Source organism: Crocodylus porosus, unplaced genomic scaffold, assembly GCF_001723895.1.
Source record: "Crocodylus porosus isolate Cpor-Errol unplaced genomic scaffold, CroPor_comp1, whole genome shotgun sequence".
Taxonomy (NCBI): domain Eukaryota; kingdom Metazoa; phylum Chordata; order Crocodylia; family Crocodylidae; genus Crocodylus; species Crocodylus porosus.
The window spans coordinates 60,200,504-60,224,099 of NW_017728906.1; the positions used below are offsets into that span (position 1 = coordinate 60,200,504).

Here is a 23,596-nt window from a genome sequence, read left to right on the forward strand (position 1 = left end):
CCCAACACAGACTTACCAGCCAGACACTGCTCTCCAAGTTGCTGGGCTGTGTTCCTGGCCGCATGCATGCTGCGGCTGCGCATGTGGACACAGCATTTATCAGTGATGTTATCAGCCACATAGGCCAAAAAAAGCCAATTGCCGATAAAGTCAATTTTCCTTTTATCGGTGCTGATACAATATGGACTGATATGTCAGTGCAACTCTATCATAAATAAACCTGTCCTGGAATGGCATAAGTTTAAGACACCTAAAGGGTGTTTAAAACTAATTTACACATTCTAATAAATGGACAATCCAGGGGTTAAGAGCTCCCTGAGATGCCTAAAACTAATGTGCAAAAAGGCCCAACGTCAAATGCCATCACCTGCCTGGGACCACCCCACTGTGGTCTGTATTGGGCAGACAAAGATCTTTCATGTAGGGATCTACAATAAATATACATCAATCTGACATCAAGTTCAGAAATCCAAAAAAACCTGTGGCAGAGCACTTGAACTTCCATGGCTTGTCCTCCACTGACCTCAGAATGGGTGGCTGTTCTTAAACAACCTTTAAAAACCTTTTTGAACATGAAATTGTGGAAAAAGAAATCATTCACAGCCTGGGCTGTGTTAAGTATGGTCTCAATAGAGACTATCCCATTACCTGGATTATTTTTTATAATCCATATGTCCCTCAGTGAGTTTACTGATTTGTTTTTTCTTCAACCCACCTTTGCCTTCCTCAGCAGTACCCCCTCTCCTTTTCTCCCTATTCCCTACACTTTGTATTTAAAACACTCTTTCTGTTTGAATACCTGCTCCCTGCAAGCATCTAACAATATAAGCTGTGGCTTATGAAAGCTTATGCATCTCTGATTTACCCTGTGGGTGCATCTATATGGGACAGTATACTGTGCAACAGCATAGTTTGCTATGTAGTAAGCGTGTGAGTCTGTGTGCACACGCTTACTGCACAGTTAAACTACTAATTGTGAATAAATTTATTACCTGCAAATGCAAAGTTACTTGCGATTACTTACTGCACTGTAGCACTCATGTAGCTGCCTGACTGGGAGCAAATTTGCTCCCAGTCAGCTGGCCACCAGGGGGTAGGAACTTGCTCCCTGTGCCCAAGAACTGCCTGCTGATGGAGCAGGCTCCACCACTGCAGCCCAGGCAGGGACTACGTCCCCCTGCCCCGGCAGCAGGGAGCTTCAAGCCCCCCCTCCCCCAACATGCTGGCCCACCAGAGGCTTGGGACAAGGGGCTGTGACCTGCCCCTCCCCTACAGCTCTGTCTAAGTCCCCTGCTCCCGACTGGGAAGGCAGGGCCAGGAGCTCCCTGCTGCCAGGGCAGGGGGACATTGTATCTGCCCTAGCAGCAGGCAGCCACTGGGGGAAGGGTGCATTGTCCTAGCCCTGGCCAAGAGACAGGTGTCTCTTGGTCTGGTGCTCCCTGCCAACTCCTGGGCTAGCACCCAGGGGCAACCTAGAGCTCCCCCTGGTGGCGACAGGGGCCCACTGCAGGGCCCCATGAGGTGGTGGAAGCAGTTTGCTGCTATTAGCAAATCTGCTCCCACTTCTTTGCACATGTGGACTCCTGCCCAGAAGCATTTACTTGCAAGTGAACTGCTTCTGTATCAAACATATGTATATATACACCCAGTAAGATGCAACTCTGGTGTAGGCTACTGGCCTTGTATGAATCAGGAAAAAAACCCAACACTTTACAAATCACTTTTAAATAATTCTACATGGCTTAATTTCAGTTAGTAGGATTCTCACTAGGAGACTAGAACATCAAGCTATTTTCAGGCTGTTGCTAACAGACAAAATATTATTTTCTAAAATATTCTCAGTAGTGCTAAGGAACACAGACATGTGGATTTTGTTATCCTCCCACATATCTGACATTGGTGCTTTCCATCTACATGGAAAGGACAACATGTTTTCAGTTTTAGAGGCCAGCTGGAAAGGAATGGTACTACAACATATGGTGTCTCCTTCTCTTCATTAACATGTTGCTATAGTTTATACAAATTTTCACTGATTTAAAATGAGCTCAGACATCAGTTTGAGATTCCAAACTTGGTACAACACCAAATTAACCAAAAATTCCACCACAAAAATATATTCATTCAACCAACAGAGACTGTCCCATAATTATTTAAATGATAAAATATAGCTAACATGTTTTCCCCATGCCAGTGTGCAAGTTTTCAGTGTCAAATTGTCCCATTTTGGAATCAAGCTTTAGTTTTTCTCTTGTAAATCTCTGTGATGCAATTTCTCTAAAATGATCATAGTGCTTTAAAAACAATATTACAGTTAAAGGGATGGGGTCTTATTTTTTCTTTCAGTGTTTCCATGATCAAACTCACAAGGTTCTGCAGACTTTTCTCCAAATCACCGTCAATCCTTCTTCCAAAATAAATTAAATAAAATCATTTCCCTCTCATACAAAAAAGTCTTAAAAGACAATAAAAAAATCATTATTTTTTCTTGTAGAATTTGTGGAAATGGTCCAGTGCAGAAATTTATCCAATATACTATCGTGCTGTCACCATCCAAAGTCCCAGTGCTACATTGGCAGCCAAAAGTGCACTGCCAGCAAGCAAAATTAAAAAGCCAACAAGCTCTCTGTTTTGTTTCTCTACGATCAGTGAACTAAGAGTGGCTTCCAAAAAAGAGTTTAATATCCATTGGCCATCCAAAGCAAAGCACGGTACTGCGTTGATAACTGCCAAAGCCCCTGAGAGTGAAATTAGATATCTAATTGACATTTGTTAAGGTTCATAAAGAAAACAGCCTACCATAAGATAAACCTCTGGAAGAAAAATATTCCCTTTTTATTGCTAGCATGTAGGAAAGAATATATGAGTTGTTCTTCACCATACAGAATGCAGTCACAAAATTACATTCTGGGATTCAGCTCGGGGAATCCACTTAAAGGAAATTATCAACTGTTTTGATCTTGAAAAATTCTCTTCCCCTTAAGACGGAGTTAAAAGTTGGCACATTAGATGAAGAATTTGCACTAAAGCTGCCTACTTTCCTCAACTACTTTGTGCAGTGTTTGAGGACTCTGACCTAGATTCTGACTCTGTGTATATGCCTACAAACTTATGCCATGGTATGAAATAAGTGGGGATGTTCTTCAACATGCTCCACTGCTGGACAAAGCCAGGCAATCTGTGAATCTGGGTCTATTCTCCCCTCTCGCTGGCCAGTGAAGGAAAGTCACATTGGGTGCATCTACATAAGATGCTCAAAGCACAATAGACTAATTCTACTGCACATTAGCACATCATGGCAAAAGCCGTGCTAATGCGTTGATGAGCAGAATTAATCTACTGTGCACTAGTGTTACCTAAAATATGTGCGCCGGTGCTACTGCGCGGCAGAACCAATTATGGTGCACTAAGTTAGTACCTGTTATTACAAGTACTAAACTTAATGCACATACATATAGATGACTGCATGTTGGTCAGTGGTTGGTAATACTTCTGCTATAGGCAGCTGCGAGTTCCTACCCAGCTCATCATCTAAAAGCAGGAAAAGAAGTATGACTCAGAAGCACATGCGAGTCACTGTACCCTTTTAGCTGCTGCTAGATTGGCAAGAATTCATACATCAGCCTTCATGGCCTTAGGTTCACCCCTGAATAATCTGCCCCTAGAGATTTCAGTTTGTAGCCATTGTCAAAATACACGTGTATATAAAAACTAAAGCCAACACCACCAAAGGTGTTTTTAGGACAGCATTTCTTGAGTGGTTTGGTTTTTCTTTTCCTCTCACAAGGAGAAAAACTATAGGGGGGGAGAGGAGGGAGTGAAAAATCCTACAGTGTAACTTGGCTCAAAGTACTGATCCAAAAAGGCAACACTCATAGCTTTTCCATGTAGAAACTGGCAGCAATGTATCCTTTTTTTTTGCCAGAAGAGTTTAGTGTAGAATCATAGAAAATTAGGGTTGGAAGGAATCTCAAAAGCAGGACCATTCCCAACTAGGTTATCCCAGTCAAGGCTTTGTCTAGCTGAGTTTTAGAAACCCCCAAGGATGAAGAGTCCACAAGAGGGTAACCTGATCCAGTGTTTTACTACCCTCCTAGTGAGAGCTTTTCCTAACTCCCCCCAGCTTGGTGTCATCTGCAAACTTGCTGAGGGTGTACTCCATCCCATCTTCCAGACCATTGATAAAGATATTGAAGAGAACTGGCCTCAACACTGACCCCTGAGGTACTCCCCTTGATACCAGCTGTCAACTAGACATCAAGCCATTGATTACTACCCTCTGAGCCTGATGATCCAGCCAGTTTTCTATCTGCCTTACGGCCCATTCATCTAACTCATACTTCCTTAGCTTGCCTGCAAGAATGTTGTGGGAGACCATATGAAAAGTCTTGCTGAAGTCAAGGTATATCAAATTTACTGCTTTCCCCACATCCAGAGCCAGTCATCTCATCATAGAACGTAATTGGGTTGGCCAGGCATGACTTATCCTTGGTGAATCCATGCTGACTGTTCTTAATCACCTTCTGCTCCAAATGCTTAGAAATGGAGTCCTAGAGGATCTGCTCCATGATTTTTCCAGGGACTCAGGTGAGGCTGACAGGTCTGTGGTTGCCTGGATTCTCTTTTTTTCCTTTCTAAAAGGTGGGTACTATGTTTGCTCTTTTCCAATCATCTAGGATCTCTCCCAATCACCAACTGATGGCGACTGGCTCTGCAATCACATAGGCCAGCTCCCTCAGCACTCTTGAATGAATCCCACCCGGCCCCATGGATTTGTACACATCCAGCTTCTCTAAATAGTCCCTAACCTGTTATTTTGCTACTGTTGGCTGCTCACCTATTCCCCAAATTGTTTTGCCAGGTGCAGTAGTCTGGAAGTTGACCTTGCCTGTGAAAACTAAGGTGAAAGAGATATTGAGTACTTCAGCCTTTCCTGCATCCTCTGTCTCTAGGTTGCCTCCCCCATTTAGTAAAAAACCCACACTTTCCCTGATCCTCCTCTTGTTGTTAACATACTTGTAGAAACCCTTCTTGTTACCTTTCACACACCTTGCTACCTGCAATTCTACCTGCGCTTTGGCCTTCCCAATTTCACCCCTGCATGCCCAACCAGTATTCTTATATTCCTCCCTAGTTGTTTGTGAAAGTTTCCACTTCTTATTAGCTTCCTTTTTGCATTTTAGCTCACTGAAGAGCTCTCTGCTGAGCCATGCTGGTGTTCTGCCATAATTGGTAGTTCTGTGCATCAGGATCATTTGTTCATGTGCTCTCTGTAAGGATTCTTTAAAGTACAGCCAGTTCTCCTGGACTCCTCTCTCCCTCAAATTGCTTACCCAGGGGGATCCTGCCTATCAGTTCCCTGAGTGAGTCGAAGTCTGCTTTTCTGAAGTCCAAGGTCATTACCAAGGATCCTGGTTTTTTCCAATTAAAAAAAAGTAACCCCAAATCCACATTTTCGATTATTAAAAATGGAGTTCTTCTAGATAGATCTAGATCTAGATCTAGATATATAGTGGGGTTTCATTTTAATCACAGAAAAATGTGGATTTGGGGTTACTTTTTTTACTCTGGAAATTAAGGATTTGTTTTAAATCAGAAAAAATCAGTCACGTGGCTCTTTTATATACAGTGCAACTCCTCTTCCTCTTCTCCCCTGCCTGTCCTTTCTGAATAGTTTATACCCATTTATGATGGTGCTCCTGTCATGACAGCTACCACACCAAGACTCTGTTATTCCAATCACATCTGCGACTGTGAGGACTTCCAATTCCTTCTGCTTGTTTCCCAGGCCCCGTGCATTCACGTACAGGCAACTGATGTAATTAGTTGATTGCCCTACTTTCTCAGGAAGAATAAGAACTTTTCCCCCTCCTGCTTGCAGGTCCCCTGCATCCCTGCTTCTCTCAGGGCTCTGGTCTCCATCCACCCGCAAGCCAATTTTAAAGCCCTCCTCAATAAGTTAGCAAGCCTGTCTGACAAGATGCTCTTCCCTTTCTTTGTCAGGTGGATCCCAACTCTTCCCAGCAATCCTTCTTCTTGGAACAACATCACATGGTCAAAGTCAAAGCCCTACTACACCAGTTGAGCAGCCATGCACTGATCCTGCCTAGGCCCTTCCCCTTGACTGGAAGGATCAAGACCACCACCTGAGCCCCTGTCTTCTTCATCCTTGCACTCAGACCCCTGTAGTCACTTTTGATCTACTCAGAGTCTCCCCTGGCAGTGTTATTGGTGCCCACATGGATGAGAAACATGGGGTAATAGTCAGAGGGCCAAATGAGTCTCAGTAATGCTCCCATGACATCTTGGATCCAGGCTCTGGGCAAGCAACAGACTTCCTAAGACAACAGGTCAGGCCACAAGATGGATCCCTCTGTCCCCCGCAGAAGGGAGTTTTGAGCCATTACCACCCATCGTTTTATCTTGGTGGCAGTGGTTTCAACCCTTCTCACCTTAGTGAGGTGTGGGCTGTCCTCCTCTACCAATGGAACATGCTCCTCCTCCTCCTCTGTTGCTAGGACTCCATATCTGTTCTCCAGGCAAATAGATGCAGGTAGAGATGAAGATTTCTGCTTGCTGCCAGGTCACAAGCTTCCAGTTTCCACCTTCCTGGGAATATATATCCTCTCTCTTCTCTAGCACTGCCTTTGGCAGTCCTTTCCTTCACCGTCCTAGAGGTCTCCATCAGCACTGAATCAAAATCCTCATGGTAAAGGATGTTTCAGAGCCTTGCCACCTCCTTCTCTAGCTCTCTTGCCTTCTCCCTAAGGGACACCACCAGGAGGCACTTCTCACATCACAGGCATTCCCCAACCTAGCCATCACCAGAAAGAATCTGCAAGCTGCAGTCTCCACAGTGCCAAACCTGGACTTGGATTGAAGCCTTGAGTGCTCCTGCCTGGACAGACACCTCACAGGTGAAAGTGGGGGCAGTGCCTCTGGCATTGTGATGTCCTCCAGGCATTTCCCTGGGTTTCTTAATCCGCCACCTCTCTCTTGCTGCCCTTCTTCCAAGCAGACCTTTCCTACCAAACTTGCCTAGAAGCTAGCCTGTTTACTACTCCAAAAGGTCCCTCCTCTTTCCCCTGCTTCTTCTCACGAAGTTTAAAGGCTCCCCTTCAAAGAGGGGAAGGCAACTTACCTGCAAGCTGGCTAGTGGACTGCTTGCAGACTGCTTCCCCCATTTGCTGCGCCTGTTTGCTCGCTATATTATACGTAATACTATGAATATTATATTACATTACATATATATTATATTTAAATTTGCTACAAAGTTCTTCTCTAAAAAATTTGCCAAGAGAAGAGGGTCCAAATAAAATTGACCAAAACCATTCTGATAAATATTGCAAAGCATTTTCAGTTAGTCACATGAGCAAAAAAATCAATTTGGAAAGGTATAACTTAAGTCTTATATTTATGTTTCAGCATTGCAGCCCAGTGCACCACAGAACAGAACGGGCCCTATATAAAACTAGTAATACTATCCATCTGAAAAACTTGCTGGATTGATGAGTCTAAACAATTTCTTTTTTGTTTCAAAAAGAACACACACTTCAAAGGATACTTGCAAAATGTCTCTATCACCACAGGCAGATCTATGCTTAGAAAGTTGTGACGTGGTACAAAACTGCTGAGGCTCACTGAAACAGAAAGAAAATGGAAAAAAAAAAGGTTGCATAAAAAATATAACACTACCATTTGCAGTTTAGAATTGTATGGAAAAAAAAAATCAGACTTGCCATGATGAAAAGCAAGAACCAAATGATTGATTTTTTTAAAACTATTTTCCCATTTTTAAATTTACACAGCTAAAGGAAATGATTCTATACCTAACTCCTTTTCCCCCACAAAATTATTTACCAAGTTTCAGTCAGTTACTCCTGGGCAAACTATAAAGTGATCTACTTTTGGCCCTTAACCTGAATTATGCAGTGCATGGGAAAACAAATGCACAACATGCATGCCACACAAAACAGGATAAGGGCTGAAGGTCATAAAACTTTACTTTTGCCACTTACATGCAATAAGGAAAGAACCCTACCCAACTAAGAGGCCAAATCCACTTTCCAGTAATGGCTCTGATGGAAAAAGGCTCAGTTTGAAAAAAAAAAATGGCTATTTGATATGGCAACCCTTCAAACACAGTGAAGCACTGCAAATTGTTTTTTCACAAAACAACTTTCCAGAGTATGACTAAATTTTTAGGTCACAAAGGGCAACAATAACATAGCTCCTTCCTGATTTTTCTTCTTTTAGGACTGCTTGACAATAAAAAGCAGGTTGTTTTGCAGAATTAAGAGCTTAGTGGGGAATGTCCACTAAAATTCCATTACTCTAATCAGCAAGATATTGAAAAACAGAACAATAACAATTGTTCTTGGAGTACCTTCAGTTTGTTCAGCTGCAGAACCAAAGAAAGGGAGCTTAAAATAATTATCCCACATTATTCTTAAATCTCTGCTGCTGTACACAGAATGTCACAAATACAAAATTAGGCATTCATGCCAACATAATCAGGCCAAAAAAAGATTAAAAATCCCAACGTGAAAAGTTATTTTGTGTCAGACTACCAGCATATACTTTAAACAAGAAGAAAATAATACATTTTAAAAAAGTAATCAATAATACTGGTATAAAAATGTATCCAGCAGAAGGAAATAAGCAGGTTAACTAGAAATTTGAGCCCATGCTTAAGTTTCTCTCTAATTAGGAATGTACCTAGCCATATTCTTATCTTTCCTCTTGAATAAGCTTATTTTCTGAACATGTTTTTCAGAAGAAAACCCAAAGATTTCAAGGAAGCTCCATACAAAGGACCAGATTGTAACTTCAAGCACAGCCCTGACAAGGGACAGTTCATACCACAACAAAGGATCAGTCCTGACAGGCTATGTATCAGAGGCACACACTGGAGACCAAATTATATTCCTTTCTTGTGGCTGCTGGAGAAGCAGCAGTAAATCAGCACCCATTACCTAAATCAGCCTCAGCCTACAACCTATCCCATGCCCTTTAGCCAGCAGGTGAATAATGTGAAGGATCCACCCTCTACTCGCATGTTTCTGGAAGGGAATGAACTTCTCCTACATACCTGCACCTAGCATGAGTAGGCTTCCTAGAGTGTGTAACAATCTAGCCCCAGAGGCAGGGTTTAAAACCAACAGTTGTTTTATGTCTCAATACAAACTGAGGGCTTGGTGCATGACTTCACATGAAAACTTTATAATGACTCAAAAGCCTTTGAGTTTACATCAGGAAATGTACATGTACAATTTCACAAAAAGGTTCTGCTAGGATAAGTGCTATCTATCAGATAAATGATCTTTTCATGCTTTTTAAAATAAAAATAATCTGAATGTGGCACATGGTTTGTATTATCTCTGTATCTTGTGGCTATTTAATTTTTATTTCTAACTACTCCATGCACTTGCAGAGTCGGCAACGAGGAATGGAACTACAAATGGATTCTGCACAGAACAACCATATGGAAAAGCCCTCCCATACCTTATTCAATCAGCTCTCTCATACGTAACACAAACCTGTATACTGAAGATGCATGGGGTGTCCTACAAACAGCATGTCAACCTGAGGTGGATGTTTCACCCTGATTAACTTTGTTTGGTTTTCTAAAGAAGGTATCACACAAAAACTTGGAACAAAGTTCTTCTGGCAATCTGTGTTGGTTCGGCAAACTTGGCTGGACTCAATAGCTTTTCGTGCTGGCAAACAGACGTACTGGAAAGGAAAACTGAAGTTATTATCAAATTTAGGGGGTTTTATGATGGATCAAAAATATAAACTGCTACATCCTACATGTCAGAGCTACATCCTGACCATGTTGATGCAGATGGAGATCTCTGAATGCCCTTCAGATCTTCTGTACAGTGACTGATGCATCCACATTTAGCATTGCATTCTACCAGTTTTGAGGGGGAAGGTTATGTGCACAAAATTAGTATCAATATGAATTGACACAAGCACAAAATCTAAATGTAGGTATATCAGGGTTGCACACATGACTGGTGATGACCAGGCTGGCTGGAAATATTCCAGGACCATGTTACAGTATGAAGTAAGGGCCTCATTACAGGGTTTGATTTCCTTTCCACCAGAGGTACTCACAAGAACTTAAATTGTTGTTATAACAAACAAAAAGCTATAGCACACAACATTTCTGGCACTTTTGACTGCTACGATGTCACTCTGAGCTACCTCACAGTTTTCTAGAATCTGACAACAGCACCCACTCATTCTACAGATAAAGAAACTATGATCTCTCCCCCTTCTGCTCAGGTCAGGAAGACAGAGACATGAATAGAAACCGTCAGGAAGTGGATTTTATTTCCTGATCCTTTACACCAGATTTACAACATTTTCCTAAAGGCAAGCAAAAAAAGGATATTTCTCTCTCTACTGTCCCAAGCCTAGGAAAGGAGATGGATTGGAGATTTCAGCCAACAGCAAGGCTGACAACCCTGGCACATGAGCTTGTGTCACTCATTTTCCATCAAACTCAATCCAAACTACTTCCATTCCAGTCTATACCCTGCAGGGGAGAAAAGATCTAGCAGACCAAGTTGGAGTTTAAAAGCTGCTTAAACAACTCAGCTGTTAACAGTCCCTCATTCATCATAGACCCAAGAAGGGGTCTTTCCCCAAAGAAGCAATCTTCCATCCAAGAATAGAGGAAAAAATCCAGTTCTGTCAGGTGTGTTATTACCTAATGGCTATTGATGCCAAAGATTAAATAAAATTGATAGTTTTTAGAAGTGAACCAATATATTGGTCACATATTGGGTCAGCACTAGTAAAAGGAAAATTTACATTATCAGCTATTTGCTGTTTTTGGCTGATGTAGCCAATAATAACACTGATAAATGCTGAGTGCATGTGTGCAGCCACATGCATTCAAGTGGCCAGGAATGCCACCCAGCAGCTTGGAGAGCAGCATCCTACCAGTAAGTCTGTGTTGGGGGGGAAGCACTGTGGGGGAGGGACAGGGCATGGAGGGAGGGAGGGAAGGGACAAGGTGCCCACGGTGAGGGAGAGAGTGGGGCAGAGGTAGGCACTGCCCAGCCAGGGTGGTGAATTGGACCCTATGGTGGGGCAAGGGACAGAGTGGCCCTAAGCCTACAGAGGGCAACCTGCCTCCACCCCAGGCACAAATCTGGGGGGGGGCACATGCCCCCATGCCTCCCCAGGGATTGCGTGCAATGGCAAGGAGCTGCCCTGCTTCCCCACCCCCCTCACCCTTTGGATAAGCTGCCCATGGCAGGGGCTACACCAGCCTCTTCCCTGTGAGGGGGAGAGTGGGGGCTGGGAGTGGGGCGAACTCAGCTGTGCACGACAGATGGTGGTGGCACTGGGAGGGGTGGCTATGGGGATTTTTGGGGGCAGAGGCAGGAAACAGCAGCTAGGAGGGGGAATCCAGAGACTCCAGCTGCTCTTTCAGCCAAAGCAATGGCGGGGAGTGGTGGCTGGGTGAGCTCTTGAGGGCCAAAATTTAACCATTCATGGGCTGCACACAGCCAGCAGGCTACCATCTGCATAGCTCTACTGCAAAGGCAGGCAAAGTCTGGCTTGTAGGCCAGAACTGGCTGGCAGTGGACTCCATTTTGCAGCAGCCCTTGCCCACATAGCTAGGACCAGTTTCCATGGAGACCCCAGCAGCAGCCCTGCTGTGACAGCACAGAGCCAGGGTTTCCAAGAAGACTTGTCCCAACACTGCTGGCAGGCAGCAGCAGCACCAGCCTCTTCCTGATGGGGAAGATGAAGACAGGCTGTGCTTTGGGCAGGAGAGGGACAGGCTAGGTTGCCACCATCTGTGCAGGGGAGGGATTACTCCGGGGAATTCTGAAGTAGCTATAGCCCCTCAAGTCCCCCCTGCCCCGGGCAGAGACATGCAGGCTACGCATAGTAGCTGTGCCCCAGCTTCGGACCACGCTGTCACTGCCACAATATCCCAGCTGGGCTCCGGAGCAGCTCTGCATCCTGCTGCACGCCCTGCCAACGCTGCTGGAGCCAGTCTCCATGGAAACCCCAGCCTCCTGCTATCACAGCCCAGCTTCTGCAGGGTTCTCCATGGAAACTGGCCCCAGCCATGCAGGCAGGGGCTGCTGGGAAATGGAGTCCGGCCACCAGCCAGATCCACCACTTTGCCCACCCCTGCTCTACTGTAACCTATACTTTCCTATGGCTGAGTGAACTACTAGACATACTCCACAGTTGTTTACCTGGAACCTTCCCAAACACTTAATTTTAATACAAATTCCTATATTTTGAGAGAGATGAGTGCCTAATCATAAAGAGACACTTTACATTTTCCCTTACTCTTCAAAAAGACTAAGGGCGAAAAGAAGAAAAATATTTGATCTTGTAGGGTGCTGAACTCTTCAGGCCCTCTTCCACCATGGCACTTAAGAACACTTATTTTTAGCCCTCTGAGCTGTCCCACTGATTTCAGATGCTTAGTGATGAGCAGGCACTCAAATGTGTGACTCTGAGAAAAATCAAAGAACTAGTCCATGTCTTGGTTTTCTCAAGTGAAAACCAGGAATATTACTGTTTGCCCAACTCTTATGGGTACTGAGAAATGTAATTTATATTTAACAAATGTTTTGGAGGTGCTCACATGGAAAGTACAATTAAACATTTACGATTTTAAGTGCATTTGTGATTTACCAATCTGAACATCAGCCTAAGTAATAACTTACCTGGTGGCTATTCAAATTATTGCTGTATGAAAAGCAAACATCTGTGAGGCTGTTGTTACTACAGCATTCAATAGTGCCATCAAGTCTTCTGTAGACTAAAGAACACAATCAATTAATTTCATATAGGGAGAAAGTGACAGGTTTATAATAAATTGCACGTTATTTCAAAGCAGGAAAATTAGTCTCTGAATAAAATCAAACATTTCTGCAGCCTGTTTAATGAATAAAAATTCATTTGGGGAGCCTGTCAGCCATAACTGAAAATAAGTTTTGCTATCCTAAGAACTTTGCCAGATTTCAGCCATTTCTCCCACATGCATATCTTTTCATCTTAATAAATCCCCTACGGGCAGACTGTTACATATTAGGAGTTACCAAACAATTTGATCTGCCTACAGTTAACACCAAGTTAGAACTGTGCAAAATTCAAACTTAAGACACTCTTAAACTTGGTTTAGCACCTGATTTTTCAATGTAAACTAAATGTATATTGAGTCATTCTAAAAATACAAGGAGCTGCACCAGTTTAACTATAACAGATTTTTTTAGCTGACTGAAGTTAAATAAGTGCCCTTGCACTTATTTAAACAAGAGCTGTGAGCCTCCTACATACTGCTGCACTCTCCGACTTCTATCTACATAAGGCTTCAGACGCTGGAGCCTGCATAAGCAAGAGTTGGCATCTCCTGCTCTAGGACTAGCCAAGGAGAGGTTTTTTTTACTTGTGACTGAGCATTACATGAACTCTTTTATAAGCTAGTTTTATTTTTTAAATTTTTTTAGGAGGCCTTTAGAAGATTGGTTTCTTTATGGCTTCACACCAATTTAATTTTTTTCTCATCGATGTGGTCCATTTGTAAATAAGAACATTATAAATACTAAATATTTAGAAACAAAGCTAATATGTGAACTGTTGATATTTTGATGAACGACAGCTGTTGCAATTTGAACAAAGTTCATTATATTTCAAAGGAATAATGATCACTGCTGAAAAAATGCAGACAGACTGGTTCAACTGGGCTGCTAACACAATACACACCAACTGGGCTTGGAATAAGTTTAAGACACTGATAATACAATATAAATAGGATTGGGAGACTTATGAAATATGAAGTTTTATAACTTCTGGCCTCTGAAATTGTACTTCTGTTGACAGCAGAGATCTCATACCCATACCTTTGGGAGATATACACATCTGAGGGTTGGTTTTTATTTGCCATCTCAGGCCAATTAAAAAGTCTTTCAGAGTGACTCAAACTATTAATTTAGCTAAGGCTCAGGCGCTGACTTACCATTTCATTTTGAGTCATTAGTTTCTGACTAAAATCCCCCTCTAAATTCCCATAACTCTTTGGCTCAGGATTTGCTTTTAAATGTGAAAGAACGTTCAGTTTGGAGGGAGCAAAATATATCAAAACATATGTCCTCAAGTATCTGACCTGCCATGTATTTTTACATGTAATGCAAAATACAGGTGACAACATTTAAAGCTCTGATGGGTCTAAAATGCAGTTTATTTAAAGCTACTTCCACTTTTTTCTGTATATCATGTTAGGACAGTTAAAATGGCTGCAGGAAGTTTGCTGTCATGTCATAAATTTAATATATTTTTTTAAATTTTATGTGGTTCTATGCCACTATACTTGATAGGTTTGCTCAGCACTAAAACCTCACCTTTGGAATACTGTCCCTAACACATTTTGCTTGACTTAATCTAGAAAGAACTGGGCATAATGCAAAGTTTCCCAGTCATAAGCACTGGTTCGTATAGGGGACTTCAATCATCCTGATATCTGCAGAGACGGCAATACAGCAGTGCACAGGCAATCCAAGAAGCTTTTGGAGAGTGTTGGGGACAAATTCCAGGTGCAAGCGCTGGAGCGGCCAATTAGGGGCCACATGCTTCTTGACCTGCTGCTCACAAATAGGGATGAATTGGTGGGGAATGTAGTAACGAATGGCAACTTGGGCAGCAGTGACCACAAGATCATTGAGTTCAGGATCCTGAGGAAAGGAAGGATGGAGAGTAGTGGAGTAAGGCCCCTGGACTTCAGAAAAGCAGACTTCAACTCGCTCATGGAACTCACGGGCAGGATCCCCTGGGAAGCCAGTCTGAGATAGAGAAGAGTCTAGGAAAGCTGGCTGTACTTTAAAAAAACCTTACTGAAGGCGCAAGAACAAATCATCCCAATGCACAGGATGACTAGCAAGTATGGCAGAAGACCGACTTGGCTTAGCAAGGAATTCTTCAGTAACCTAAGTCACAAAAAGGAAGCTTATAAAAAGTGGAAACTTGGAAAAATATATAGACAGGAGTATAAGAGCATTGTCTGGACATGCAGGGATGAAGTCAGGAAAGCTAATTTGCAATGGGAGCTGCAACTAGCAAGGAGTGGGAAGGGTAACAAGAAAGTTTTGACAAGTATGTTGGTAGCAAGAGGAGGATCAGGAAAAGTGTGGGTCCCCTACTGAATGGGGGAGGCAACCTTATGACAGAGGATGCAGAAAATGCTGAAGTGCTCAATGCCTTCTTCACTTCAGTCTTCACAGGCAAGGGCAGCTCCCAGACTACTGCACTGGGCAGCACAGTGTGGGAAGGATGTGAGCAGCCAACATTGGTGAAAGAGCAGGTTAAGCACTATTTAGAAAAGCTAGACGCATACAAGTCTGTGCGGCCAAAGGGTTCTGAGGGAGTTGGCTGATGTGACTGCACAGCTGCTGGCTATCATCTTTGAAAACTCATGGTGATCAGGAGATGTCTTGGATGATTAGAAAAGGGCAAACATAGTGCCCATATTTAAGAAAGAGAAAAAAAGGAGGACCTAGGAAACTACAAACCAATCATCTTCACCTAATTGACTAGAAAAAGCATGAACCAGATCCTCAAGAAATCCATTTCTAAGCACTTGGAGAAGGAGAAGGTGATTAGGAAGAGTCAGCATGGATTCACCAGGAGCAAGTCATGCTTGACTAATGTGACTGCTTTCTATGACGAAGTGACTGGGTCTGTGGACACAGGGAAACCAGTGGATGTAGTGTACTTTGATTTTAGCATGGCTTTTGATACAGTCTCCCACAACATTCTCACAGGCAAGCTAAGGAAATACGGGATGGATGAATGGACTGTAAGGTGGACAGAAAAACTGGCTGGAGCATCAGGCTCAGACGGTAGTAATCAATGGTTCAATGTCTAGTTGGCAGCCAGTATCAAATGGAGTGCCCCAGGGGTCAGTCCTTGGGCCAGTTTTGTTCAACGTCTTCATCAATGACCTGGAAGATGGCACAGAGTACACGCTCAGCTAGTCTGCAGATGACACCAAGCTGAGTGGAGAAGTTGATATGCTGGAGGGTAGGACTAGGATTCAGTGACCTAGACATATTGGAGGATTTGGCTAAAAGAAATCTCATGGGGTTCAACAAGCGCAAGTGCAAAGTCCTACACTTGGGACAGAATAATCCCATGTATCACTATAGGCTGGGGGCTGACTGGCTGAGCAACGGCTCTGCAGAAAAGGAGCTGGGGGTTACAGTGGACAATAAGCTGAATATGAGCCAACAGTGTGCCCTTGTTGCAAAGAATGTTAATGGCATACTGAGCTGCACTGGTGAGTGTTGCCAGCAGGTCAAGGGAAGTGATTATCCCCCTCTATTCAGTACTGGTGAGGCCACATCTGGAGTACTATGTTCAGTTTTGGGCCCCCCACTACAAAAAGGATGTGGATAAATTGGAGACAGTCCAGCAGAGGGCAACAAAAATGGTGAGGGGGCTGGGGCACATGGCTTATAAGGAAACACTGATGGAACTGGGGTTATTTAGTCTAGAGACGTGGAGACTAAGAGGGGATTTAATACCAGCCTTCAACAACCTGAAGGGGGGGGGTTCGAAAGGGGATGGAGCTAGACTGTTCTCACTGGTGGCACGTGACAGAACAAGGAGCAATGGTCTCCATTTGCAGCAAGGGAAGTTTAGGTTAGATATTAGAATTTTCTCATTGGGAGGGCAGTAAAGCACTGGAACAGGTTACCCAGAGATGCTGTGGAATCTCCATCCTTGGAGGTTTTTAAGAACCGGCTAGACAAAGCTTTGGCTGGGATGATCTAGTTGGGGACTATCTTGCCTTGAGCAGGGGGCTGGACTAGATAACCTCCTGAGGTTAATTCCAACCCTGTTTTCTATAATGCTATGTTTATTGGATTTACTTTGCTTGTTTTTTTTAGTTTCATACTAAACTGTGGCTTGCTGTCCTCATTTTACTTAATTTCTCTTCTGCATTAATGAGTGCCAAGCTGTTATACTAACAAGGACTCTAACGTATAAATAAAACTAAAGGAAATAGAAGATAAGACTCTAGAAGGAGCGTGTTGAATCAAGAAACAAAACTAACTGCCTATTCGCAAAAATTTTCAGTATTTAAGAGACAAAGTAAAAATACCACACAAAGCATGTAATGGGTTAGCTCTGAAATTGTAATCATAATCCAGAGGACTGTTAATTTAAGCAGCCCACAAACTTGCATGGCATTAATGATTTCCCACTGAAGCAATCATAGTAGTAAAGTAACATCTGGAATTTACTACTTCAGAAGGTCATGGAGTTGATTACTGTAACTGGATTAAAATTGGAGCCGGATAATGTTATTACTGGTAATAACTGTAGTTATGCAATTCAAATGTTTCTTCATGTCATAAACTAAACTAGCTACAGGGTAACAGGAATTAATTCTTCTTCCTCCTCCCTACCCAACATATTTTTTTAAAAAAGGAATTGCATACTAACTACTGCTTAAGACAAGAGACTAGATTTGATAAACCAATACACTGGCCTAGTAACAAAATACTAAACCCAGTGTACCCCTTGAGCAACAAGACAACTATAATCTGCATAATTAGAAGTATCTACAGTTGTACCTCTAGCTGGGAAGCTTAATTGCTGTAGTACTGCTGCATTTATGCAGTAGCCTGTTTGAGGCTTCTGTGAGAGCTCTCCTAAGCAGGAATTCCAGTCTTCCACATTATGAACTGAGCAGTCTTGTAGATTCGTAACAAGGTCTCCTACAAAAAGTCCTCTTGGTCCATTGGCAGGAGAATCCTTCAAAAGAAAAAAAGTGATAGATTTCTTGCCATACCTTCTCTTAATAATGCTAGAATCAGTTTCTTCCAATGAACAAAAATTCTCAGGCACCCTATCTTTTCTGCAGAAGCAGAATTTATTTTGATTTCAATGTTAGCCAGGCCATTTAAAAAAACCCAAAAGCCTCCATAAAGTGTGGCTTCCTTCACACAGATATAAATATGTATAAACCAAATGTTCCAAAGACAGCTGAAATCTGGGCAAACCATTTTATACAAAGGAATACTGTTTTTCCTGTCATTTTAGATTCAAGAGACAGAAGGCAATACCCCTAATTCTCAAACAATACTTCTGGGAGATGTTACGTCAAAGTACACCTCTCCTTCCTGCCCCACAGAGGATACAAGGTATGTCAGCTCATCTTTTATCTAAGGCAGGGGTGCTCAACCTCTGGTCCACAGACCAAAAACAGCTCTGAAGGCAGATAGGGTAAAGCCCTCTTCCTCCCCTGCAGCACTGGGCTCAGGCTGAGCTGCCCCTGCCTACTACTATTTGCCCCTTGGTCAGACCAGACACCGTACATCTGGCCTGCTGGGGAAAAAAGGTTGAACACCGCTGATCTGAGTAATACCAAATGTCTGTCATTTCTGCCTATCAGAGAATCTGACTGCTTGAGATGAGATGAAACAACTTTTCCAGAAGCTCAGAAAGCTGCCTTATCTGGCTCCCAGCTTTTGTTGACCAAGAGAGTAGAGGATCCCCTGCACAGTCTCATATTACAATACAAAAGGATCACTGCTCTCTCTCTCTCATCATCTTGGATTGGTTTTGTTCAATTCTATTAAAAAAAACTGAAATAAATCTGAGAATTCACCCAAAATATCAAGAGAGTCAAACAATACTCCACTTTTTCTACTATATTCTTATTAATATCACGCAAAGAAAATCAGGTGAGCATTTGCTAAATAATGTTGGTTGATCAAACAACACAATATGCTATATCAGGTCGAGAACTGTAGGTTTGGGGACTGTTGTTTGGCTCAATTAGTGGTGGTCTGCACTACAAAAAATCGTATGTCCGGATACTTGACAAATGAGACTCAGATCCATTCCCCATTCCACTTCAATTGCAAATAAAACCAAAGATCACGTGAGAATGCCATAATTTTTTAAAATTGCATTTGGATTTTCCTGTATGATGCTATCACAAATTTAAAAAAAATGTGTAATATAAAAAATGAATTTATGATCCTGAAATCCAATATAAAAAATAACTGGATTAATTATTCAAACAACACAAACAAAGAGTTAAGACTGAATATTACAAAATTATGGCTCTAATATTAAAAACCAAATGAAATGTACATAGGCAGCCAATGTACATTGTTTTCTATTTTTAAATAAAATAGCTTCTGATAAAAAGTAAATCAATAGCCTTTAACACTAATACTATTTTATACTTTTATTTCTGTGTAGTTCTTTTGTTGTTCAAATTTTAAAAATGATCAAAAATGTTATATATTTTTTCACCAATTAGTAGATGGCCTTTAAGTTGTCACATGCAGGGTGGGATTTTCAAAAGTGCCTAGGCGACTCACAAATTTTACTGAATCCCCCCCCCACACACACACACAAATAACCTTGTCTGTCTATGTCCTTAGACCAACACGGCTGAAACAAAGTCGTTTTAGCACTTTGGAAATTCCCACCCATAACATTTATGGGCCAATACTGAAAAGCTTAAGAATCAAAAGTCTGTAATGTAATGAATGAATTATATTCATATGCCTAAATTCTTCAGGCAGCCTTGATCCTTTCAAATCAAGCAATGATTGATTTGTGGCAATAATCCTTTCAAATACTACATGGATTTTTAATCTCTTTATGCAGTGATCAAATTTTACCCTCATAATGGCAGCCAGTACACTATTTCAGGTAATGCAGTATGTTAAATGAAATAATTTAAGACCTGCTCTCACCTCTGTGATCTCAGTGACAAGTGTTCCAACACCCGTGTAGTAAAAAGGGAACAGAATTGCTGGCAGCAGGAACAGAACTACGAGCCCTGCCATACCAAGAACAAAATTATGCCAAACTCCTAAAAAAAATTAATAATTGAAAAATTAGCTGTCTAAACAAATATTGACACTAGCAACAAAGAAAACATTCCGAACAGCAAGCAACTAGACATATAGTCGCCCTTCTGGCTGATGAATAAAAGCCCCAATCTTCCAATACCTCAGGCATGTACACCATTTACAAACCTAAGTGAACCCATTTACTTCACTTAGTTGTACAGTTTTAAATAATTTCTTTTTCTTTAAATAAGTTTCATAGACCCAGTGAGCAGTACACTGATTTCTGCCAAGTATCTTTGATCAAATAGACATACCAGATGAAAGAAAAAGGTTACTTGATTAAAATGATATAAAGAGATATCTAGATAAAAAGATGTAAAAATTGGAATTTTTCTGAATTAAATATATTTTCTTTTTTAAAATATTTGGTTAAAGCTAAATGTGAAAAATATGACAACATACATTAAAATCCTTATTTATCAAAACTATTTAAAATTAAATAAAAACAACAAACACTACATGCTTGCTGCCAATGTTTTAAAGGAAGTCAAATGACTGAATTAGTGGAAGTTACTTTATAAGCACTTGGAACTGGACTTAACTGATGTGGTAAATCAGCTTCTGATATCAGTCACTTCTAAAGGAATATTTTCTTTATTTCTATTTATTTAACTAGATCCGCTCATTGATTATTCCATGTAAAAGTTGAGAAAATGACTATGAAGTCAAAAAGCAGGAATGCTCATTTTCATCTAGAAACAAGGCTTTTTGTAATATCTTTTATAAGACCAACTGTAACTGAGATCATCAGGGACCTGAGGAAAGAAACCTGGTGCCCCAAAACAGCTCTTCCAACTGTACAGCTGACCCAATAAAAAGATATCACAAATGAGTCTTGCTTTCCTGTTTTCTTCTTGGAAAAAAAATATAAGAGGATAAGATCCCCGAGTTCTAAAAACTTGAAGACCATGGTAACCAGAAATAATCACCTCAGTTCACTAGCTTTGGATAACACTTCCCTTGTTTAATAAAAGATCAGTTTTAAATGGAGTGCATCCAGCACTTTCAAGTTAGTTTTGTGGAACTAATTAAAATAAATTTTAAATGCTGCATATTTTAATTGAATTCTATCATCTCATAAAAGGAAATGGCATCATTAATCATTTCCTAATATAATAAAATCTAAAGTTTAAACATCTGAAGAAATATATGCTACATTGGGGGTCAGCAACCCCTGGCACATGTAAGAGCATGGCACAAGGCTATTCTGCTTGGCATGCCACAGCTGGCCTGTGGTCTGGGCAGCTGCCACCAACCACGGAGCCAGGGCTGCTTGAAGCAGGTGGTTGGGAGACTGCAAGCCCTGCTGCAAGGAGCCTGGGCTCTGTGGCAAACAGCAGCTGCCAAGAGCCTGGGTGGGCTGTGGCAGGCAGCCAGGAGGCTGCAAATGGCTGCACTGGGGGCCAGAGCCCAGCTGGACTCCGTGGTGGTGGCAACTGCACACATGGCTCCAGGTAGATGGCAGGGAAGGGGCCAGCCAGAAATGCCCAAGCAACATCAGATGTTGTTTGGCCTCTTCTGGCTGTTCCATGCATTATAAACACTAAGGAGAGTACACTGGCATAGTAGTTTACTGACTGAGCTCACAGCCCTGTACATGCAAGCTGAGCCATAACTAGTTAAAAACAGTACCAGCAGGAAGGGAAAAGGAAGCAGAGTGTCTTTCAAGTATCTGCCACCACTTTATCAATAGCCACAGGAACATGTTTGAAGTGTCTAAGTTAGAAATGAAGGATCTAAGCTCACATAACTTTTCCCAGGCCAGTATTTCTCTCTGCCTTTTGATCCTCTCTCACCCTGGAAACCTCTGATCTCAGTAAAACAGGTGAGTGAGCTAAGGAGAGACTTTAGCATAAACTCTGAAGGTCACAAAAAGGTGCTGAATCAGAACACGTATTATTTACTCAACTAGTACAGGTGGGAAACAGATTAAATAGTCCACAGGAGTCAATTAGCCCACAGGGCTCTAGTTCCTTTGATGGTTTATTAAGCTAAGGCAGGTATCTCTGCAGTACAGACATACAGGGTGTGTCTACATCTTAATGTGCAGTGGACTATTCTAGTGTGCATTAGTGTGCCACGGCAAGAATTGTGCTAAAGCGCTAATCCTTGTTGCTACAGTGACATAGCATCAGCAGGCACAAACCGTGAGGTGTTGGTACTGTGCAGTAATGTCAGTTACTGTGCAGTCATTTAGTATGCAAGTACTATATGATTGCACAGTAATAACTGTGCACTCTGGCACACATATAGATGATCCCACTATGCAACACAACAGCCAGGCAGGTGCACAGCTATGTCCACACATGCCTGAGCTTAAGGAGGAGAAAGGTCCACCTAATGTTTTATCCTCAACAACTGAGTGCTTAGGGCACCTACCCAGTAAGTGCAGACTTGGGTTTCTAGTGCCCCTGTCTCTCAAACCACACAGCCACCCACAATTTCAAAAAATATAGTTTATTCAACTGAAAAACTGCCATTTAGACACACAAAGTAAAATAGGGTTCTGCTTTAAATTGTTATTCGTCCCAAGTATCAACAAGCAAAAAAAGAACTTAACACAGAGAGCTTTATAAGTCTCATAGAGTAACTGTCAATCCCATTTTACAAAAACATTTGCATTCCTTTAAGAGTAAACCTCATACCACATCCCTAGATACCTGCCTTCTTGCATATATTTAAAAAAGAAAGATTTCAGATAATAACAAAACCACCTGAGAACTCAAACAAAATCTACTGGTCTCTTTCTTTCAAAAATATATATTAGAGATTCTCAAAAACAATGCAAATGAGTACACTTCTCTGAAGAGGTGATTTTTTTTTAAGATGAAAACAGTCTCTTTAACTTGATATTCCTTTGCTGTCATTCAAATCTCATTTTTATTTTGAGATCCTGTCAATATTCTTGAACTCATGATGCCATCTGCTGTACAACCAATATACTTTTTAAATCTGCAAAGTACAAACTGACTGAAAAAGGAATATCCAGTATATCTACTTACTTCATCGACAATCATAGTAAAATCTGAAAAGAGATTATTATATACATTTTGAATTTGGGTCTTCAAAAATTGGGAGTAGGCTCATTCAGTTCCTTTGACAACAGTAAAGATCAGTAAAGTATGTCATACAATAATAAGCTTATAATCAACATCAAATATTCCAATTTCAGTCTCATTTTTTAAAATATAAAATTGACACTATAAAAATGCATTTTTTTGTCTAAAGCGGATAACTATTTGAGGCTTACAAATGCTATTTCTTGTTTCCTATAAAGCAATGGTTGGGAGTGGTCAAACATATATAGATCTTGATGTTTTCTCTCTTCCAATTATGTCTAGCCTAGCTGGGTTTTGATGTTGACCTGCAGTAATTTAAGAAGCAAGTTGTAGTAAAAAACCTACATGTGCATAATGGAAGTTTTTTTATTTATTAAAGCATCCCAAACATAGATCAATTTGCTTTGCTTAACATTGATTATTGCTCACCTGCCTTGAATGAAGGCAGGCTTTGCTAATGCTTTCAAGCATTCATTGAATTTGTCACCTGGGTAGAAGGGACACATGACACCATCCTCCTTTTTGGCTGATTTTAAATATAAGATAAAAATTAAATTATTTTAAATCCTTGTCTCAAGAAAACTTTTTTGTTTTAATATTTTGGAGAAGTTTCCTAAA

At 41.5% G+C, this 23,596-nt stretch overlaps 1 protein-coding gene across 2 annotated transcripts in view; it reads right to left on the reverse strand.

The window, feature by feature from the left end:
• MBTPS2 (membrane bound transcription factor peptidase, site 2) overlaps window positions 1-23,596 on the reverse strand; it is a 54,912-nt gene that overhangs the window by 8,318 nt on the left and 22,998 nt on the right. The window contains exons 6-11 of one of the 2 annotated variants that reach the window (XR_002099799.1): window positions 19,761-19,879; window positions 17,619-17,799; window positions 12,711-12,805; window positions 9,537-9,732; window positions 7,562-7,637; window positions 2,365-2,755 (exon numbers count right to left, since the gene is read on the reverse strand). Coding sequence is in view for 1 of the 2 variants with exons in the window: in XM_019529180.1 (XP_019384725.1) it covers window positions 2,533-2,755; window positions 7,562-7,637; window positions 9,537-9,732; window positions 12,711-12,805; window positions 17,619-17,799; window positions 19,761-19,879 (890 nt within the window). In the remaining variant the exon portion in view is untranslated. Of the gene's footprint in view, window positions 1-1,980; window positions 2,756-7,561; window positions 7,638-9,536; window positions 9,733-12,710; window positions 12,806-17,618; window positions 17,800-19,760; window positions 19,880-23,596 lie in introns of those variants that run through there. The other variant, XM_019529180.1, reaches the window with a different exon arrangement.